The 6,494-nt window shown below is 43.4% G+C and overlaps 1 protein-coding gene across 2 annotated transcripts in view; it reads left to right on the forward strand.

The window, feature by feature from the left end:
* Positions 1-5,642, forward strand: part of shisa9 (shisa family member 9) — a 327,692-nt gene extending 322,050 nt beyond the window's left edge. For both annotated transcript variants that reach the window (XM_033040305.1, XM_033040306.1), the window contains one exon: positions 3,575-5,642. In XM_033040305.1, coding sequence (XP_032896196.1) covers positions 3,575-3,948 — 374 coding nt within the window. In that variant the 3' untranslated portion in view covers positions 3,949-5,642. The remainder of the gene's footprint in view (positions 1-3,574) is intronic.
* The last annotated feature ends 852 nt before the right edge of the window (positions 5,643-6,494 follow it).

Here is a 6,494-nt window from a genome sequence, read left to right on the forward strand (position 1 = left end):
ATTTTCACAAGTCTAGAAGCTTCATGGTTCCCATTACATTACTGCTGTTGGTTTATTATTCCAGGTTTATTCATGTATTCAAATTGAGTGCAAGATGCTGAGAGTAGGAGGAACATTTATTGTAATCATTAGGATGGTCTTATTTTAGAATAATAGTAGCTTTGCCAGGTGTGTAGTCACCCAGTGATAAGACTCTCAAAGTGGAGAAATCTCTTCACCATTAACGGGCGGCACGGTGGTGCAGCGGTAGAGTTGCTGCCTTACAGCGCTTGCAGCGCCGGACAACCACGTTCGATCCCGACTATGGGCGCTGTCTGTAAGGAGTTTGTACGTTCTCCCCATGACCTGCATGGATTTTCTCCGAAATCTTCGGTTATCTCCCACACTCCAAAGACGTACAGGTTTGTAGGTTAATTGGCTTGGTATAAATGTAAAATGATCCCTAGTGCGTGTGTGGGATAGTGTTAGTGTGCGGGGGATCGCTGGTCGGTGTGGACTCGGTGGGCCGAAGGGCCTGTTTCTGTGCTGTATCTCTAAACTAAACGAAAGCAGTTAATCCAACCAATCAAGCAGACAGCACAGTGCAAGGCAGCTCACAAACTCAGAGATATCTGGGATTAATTCCATTCATTTACCAACAGCAGCAGAATTTTGACAGTGAGAAGTATTAATGCAGCAACATTTGCGAGCTTGTTTTACCTTCAGCCAACAATTACTGTAGAGTGTGTCACCAGGTACAAAAGGTGAATCACAGTTAACAATCCTGTGTGCAATCATCCATCATTTGGGCACAATCAATTAAAACATTCCAAATGTTAAAATTGGTTAACACTTCATCATATTAAATGTAGTGGCAGTAGTTCTCCAATGATGCTCACAATGGATGTATCTTAGTGAGATAAAGCAGCAGAATAACAAATGGAATATTAAAACACATCCTCCACATTCTTGGTAGAGCAGGCTCCTTGGAGAATGGGAGAAGACAGCAAGCATTAATTGGATTAAAGCATGAGGGAATATGCAAAGTTGCTGCCTAGCAACACTTCTCCTCAGATGTTTACTTGAAGCATCATCATGTTTAAGATCAAAAATTCCTTTACCAACAAAGAGCTGTCAGTAGCATTATTTAGTTCCACAAGTTTTGAATAGACTGTTCCAAATGTCACTTTGTTTCTTTCCATCTGCCACACTTAAAGTCATCTCTTCTCAGCTGCATTCCAAAGCTGTTCCTTCCTAAATTTGGTAGAGTGGTGATAAATTTGACTGCATACGTGGTATGGTTACTTTCTATAGTGTGAATAGATCAGTCATTTTCTTTTTTAGCTTTCCCCCTCTGAGTTCAATAATGGCCATAGTTCCTCCTTATCAATGGGGTATTTGTTATGAGGAGATTTGCTGGTACATGAAAGAAGGGGGAGCAATATTTTGAAATGTCATAATTATGGAAGGCATATTTATGACCAAATTTCCCACTGGAAGTTGGAGCAGTTAGTAATGATGGCCATGTTGAAGAAGGGTCTCAACCCGAAACGTCACCCATTCCTTCGCTCCATAGATGCTGCCTCACCCGCTGAGTTTCTCCAGCATTTGTGTCTACCTACCATGTTGACAATGGTGAATATACATTTGAATCAATTTCAGGTAGGTAAAAATCCAACAGTTTCATAAAGAAATTAGCTGTAATTGTTTTGTGATATTTAATATTATTGTATTGTATTATATCCATCTCTTGCTTGTTGGCACTGTGTACAGGTTGGAGCCCGTGCAATGGCTCGGGCAAGACAGTGATGGAGCAGCATTGCCTCATTTTACTAAATAGTGTGTGTTGAATCACGAGTACATTCATTAAAATGTCTTTGTGCATTCACAAACGCTGAAATTGACTGGCAGACTTGAATATTCCATTCATCTAATTCGTGTCCCAAGTTTTGTAGTCAGAATCGAAGACCAGAGGATGCGTGTGTATCCATTGTTGTATAAAACAATATTCCATTGTTTTCCTGCCTACCTTCTTATGAAATATTCAATTTGACCTCATCCAAAATTCCTCCATCTCTTTCCCAACTTTCACTAATTCCGGTTTGTCTATCATCCCTGTGCTCATTGTGTTGTATCAATAAGTGTTGACAAGTGTTTAAATATGCAAAAATTTAACCTCCTTCACATGCTTTAAACTTCCTAAATGTATGCAACAAAATGGTAGTTTTACTATAACTGGGCTTGAGCCAGATTTGAAAATAAAGAATTATGTGAGTTTTTGTGGCCTGCATACTTCTAAACTAAGGTGCATTGATGGCCTAGGTAGTGGCACGGTGGCGCAGCGGTAGAGTTGCTGCCTTACAGCTCCAGCGATCCAGGTTTGATCCTGACTGCGAGAGCTATCTGTACGGAGTTTGTACATTCTCCCCGTGACCACATGTGTTTTCCCCGGATGCTCCGGTGTCCTCCCACAATCCAAAGACGTACAGGTTTGTAGGTTAATTGGCTTTGGTATAAATGGTAAATTATCCCAAGTAGGATTGCGTTAGTGTGCGGGGATCGCTGGTCGGCGTGGACACGCATGGCCGGAGGGCCTGTTTCCGTGCTGTATCTCTAAACTGAACTGAATTGAACACTGACCTGAGTTGCCTCATGGTGCAAAAACACTTCGATGTTCCTCCAATTTTGGCTTCTTGCACAGACATGATTTTGTTTGCTCTGTCTTCGGCAACGGTGGCTCAATTGGCAGAGTTGCTGCCTCACAGCTCCAGAGACCCGGGTTCGATTCTGACCATGGGCGCTGTCTGTGTGGAGTTTGCACGTCCCCCCCTGATACCATGTGGGCTTCCACCGGGTGTTCCAGTTTCCTCCCACAACCCAAAGACCTGCGGGTTTGTAGGCTAATTGACCTCTGTAAAGTTCCCCCTAGTGTGGAGGGAGTGGATGAGAAAATGGGATGACATACAGTAGAACAAGTGTGGTTGGTATGGACTCCGTGGTCCATAGGGTCTGTTTCCATGCTGTATCTCTAAACTCAGTGGCTTCAGATATCTGCCCCCAGTTTCTGTAAATCCTCTCTATCTCTCTCCTTAGCAGCCTGTACAACAGTCCTTAAACCTTAATGCCCCTGTCCCACTTAGGAAACCTGAACGGAAACCTCTGGAGACTTTGCGCCCCACCCAAGGTTTCCGTGCGGTTCCCGGAGGTTGAAGGTGGTTGCCGGAGGTTGCAGGTAGTGGAAGGAGGTAGGGAGACTGACAAAAACCTCCGGGAACCTCCGGGAACTGCACGGAAACCTTGGGTGGGGCGCAAAGTCTTCAGAGGTTTCCGTTCAGGTTTCCTAAGTGAAACAGGGGCATTACTCTGACCAAGCTTTACTTCTCTCTGTACATGCCAAATTAAGTCTGACAATGGTTTTGTGAAATGCCTCAGGAAATGTTACTCCATTATGAACAGCAGTGTAATCGGAAGCTATTGCACCGAGCATTGACTGCAATTATTCCATCACAGAGTGTTGCAAAACTGAGCACCATTTCCTATTTGAAACGATGCATCACTAATACTTATTTTCTTTTTTCCCCTAAATACTCCTTAGCTGAAAAGGCAAACGATGACTTCTTTGCCAAGCGTCAGCATTTTGTGGAGCTGGCGGCGAAGGGGAGCTTGCCCCTCCACCCAGTGCAGATGCCAATGGACCACGATGACCCCGCGCGGGCCTCGGACACCTACAACGCCAAGCCGCCCGGGCAGCGGAACAAAATCACCAAGATGCACACGCATCCTCTGGTCTTCGATTCTGACTACAAAACCTGGGACACGAATGACACTACCATCCGCCGGCAGGCTTACGCCAACAAGAGACCCTGCACAGTGGGTCCTGTGGCAGAGAAGGCCAGTCCTCAGGCACAGCATTACCTGGGACAGCAGCCGTACTTTGTAACCAACAGCAAAACAGAAGTGACCGTGTGATGATCAGCGCCTTTTTTATTTAAAAAAACGAACATTGATATCTGAGAATTACCTACCCCAGATGGAAGAATGTTAAAATGTGCTCTAGTTGTCGACTAATGCAAATTGGGCTACGGAATTTGAAAACAAATGAGCAATACATGCTGAAGGATTAATTACAGTGGACTTTATGTTGAGAAAAAAAAGTTGCGAATTTTCTTAAAGAAAAAAGACCAGTTCATATTGCAATAGCACATTTCAGTTTTGTTGTCAGAGGCGATTGGGACATGCGAATGTTTAAGACAATTGGGAGCATGTTTTCTGTAGTTTTCTAGCTTCCTCCACGCGCAATTGGGAAAGGAAGGTTGGAGACAGCAAACCCCTGTCTTAAACAGAGAGCTTCTTGATCAGCTTGCTGACTCTCAGCTGCCTTCAGTCTCGCTGGGAAGACTGGGTAACGTAGGTCGTGCCTTTACTCTGGAAAATGATGCTGTTCACTCCGGCCATGGTTGGCAATCCCACTTCCTCGCCATCCAATCTCCACTAACGTTAGCGCTGCATCTTGTACTATGCTCAAGGGGTTGGTACAGTTGGCCATTAAGATCAAGATGTAAGCGTTGGGCTGCATTCCATGTTCATGAAGTAGACTTCTGTGAATATTCTCCCTCTCAATTAATTGGTGTCAAGGCCTCCTTCAGAAGATCCTGCAGTTATCAAGCTGAAAAAGCAAGGGAGAGAAAATAAATGTGCATTTCATTCTATCCTGTTTCAGAAAGAAATCATAAACGTTGACCTAATCCCATCACCAATTTTATATGTATATGGAGGGTACAATTTTTTAATGAGTCTTTGGATTTGGTAAACAAGTTGTCGTTATATCTCCAGTGCTGAAGTTAACTTGTTTTCACTTGAATTCAGTACATTACAGATTGGTTCATTAGGATGCCCTACACTATCTGCTTCCTGGATGCTTTGAAGCAGGGGTCTGACAACATTATGCAGAGTTCTAAAATCTGTGCACCATCTGGTTAAATTTTTCATCTTCATGCATAATGTACCATTAATGAAATTTGTAATCCCATTATCGATGAACCATATACTTTCCTATTTGATGGGCTGCATAACTAGTTATATTCAGGATAATCTAGGATAATTATTAGCCCAAAAGAGCGAAAATAGTCCTTTAAAATCATTTCTCGATAGTCTGCTCCACCCATATATTCTAGTGCATTTTATAGATTAAAATACCTCAGCAAGCCAAGACTGAACACGGGTGGATCTTTGGTCTGGCCGTGTGCTCTGCTGTCCTAGGAGACTGCCTGAGATGGATGGTTAGCTGTGCAATACAGTGGGATGGGGGAGGGAGGGTTATAGGGTTATACAACCTGCTGACTTGGGATAGCTGAGATGCAAACAATGTGTCATTGCCCAGATTCAATAGACATCACTGTGATGGGTGCAAAGCTGCACCTAAAATAAATGAGCAGAAACATGCAAAAAGTCACTGAAGCAGCTTTTAAACTAACAACAAGTGAAAAGAACGGAGAGGTGTGCCTCTCATTCCAACTTCACACTTAGTTACGAGAGAACTTTGGCACAAGTACCAAATCGACACCCGCCCAACCCAAACCAACGGTTGAATCACCTTCAGGTCTGGACTGCAGTTAGCTAGTTCAGGGGTGGGGAACCTTTTCATGTTGGAATGCCGCATTAAGTTAGCTGTAATCTAATAAGGCCGCATCCAAGAAACATCAATCAGATATACTTCACAATGTACATTATTTTGTTGAAATAGCCCTCATGACTTACTAATGTTTTAATTGTGGCCGTCAGTCGGGGAGGATTATTTTGTTGAGTCTTCTTTCACTCTTTGGTATTTTAAATACGATCATTTTAAGATTAAAATTAAAATAACAAAAGACGAACAAAAACATATTAATAAAAATAAAAGGATTTGTTCTACAAAATTCGGATTCATTCAAAAGGCTGCACTTAATGGCCTAGAAGGCCGCATGTGGCCTTAAGGCGGCAGGTTCCCCACCCCTGAGCTAGTTGCTACATAGAGAAGGCTGTAGATGGCAGGCTATTGTCAGGCAAAGGCCTGGTGGGATTTTGGGAGGTAGCAGGAGGGGAGGCATGGGGACTTAACCTTGTGAAAATGGGTCATCACTGCAATGGAGGATTTGTGGGGCGCAGAGCCATTCTTCCATCACTTTAGACCCATAAAAAATATCTTTCACTCCCCAAGTGGTAAAGCCTCAGTTAAACATTTGCAGCCTCATTTGTGGCTGGAATAATGGGCAGGGTGTCCTTCAACAAGAACCAGGCCCAAACTATAATAGTAAAACATCTTTCAGTGTGTCTGGACATGACTGCTCTGTATTTATTTAATGGCCTCGTTGAAGGTTAATTCTCAAGGTCCCCATGAGAAAGCCACTGCCAGTTGCCCATCTCTGCACGTAAAACATGTACAGGCAGCAGTGAACATGTTTTCTGGATGAGTTCTTCCTCTCCTTTGCTCTCCCTTGGACAGAGGCCACCAGAAGAGTTCACGGTTAATACTGAGA

Source organism: Amblyraja radiata, chromosome 22 (genome assembly GCF_010909765.2).
Source record: "Amblyraja radiata isolate CabotCenter1 chromosome 22, sAmbRad1.1.pri, whole genome shotgun sequence".
In the NCBI taxonomy this organism is placed as follows: Eukaryota; Metazoa; Chordata; class Chondrichthyes; order Rajiformes; family Rajidae; genus Amblyraja; species Amblyraja radiata.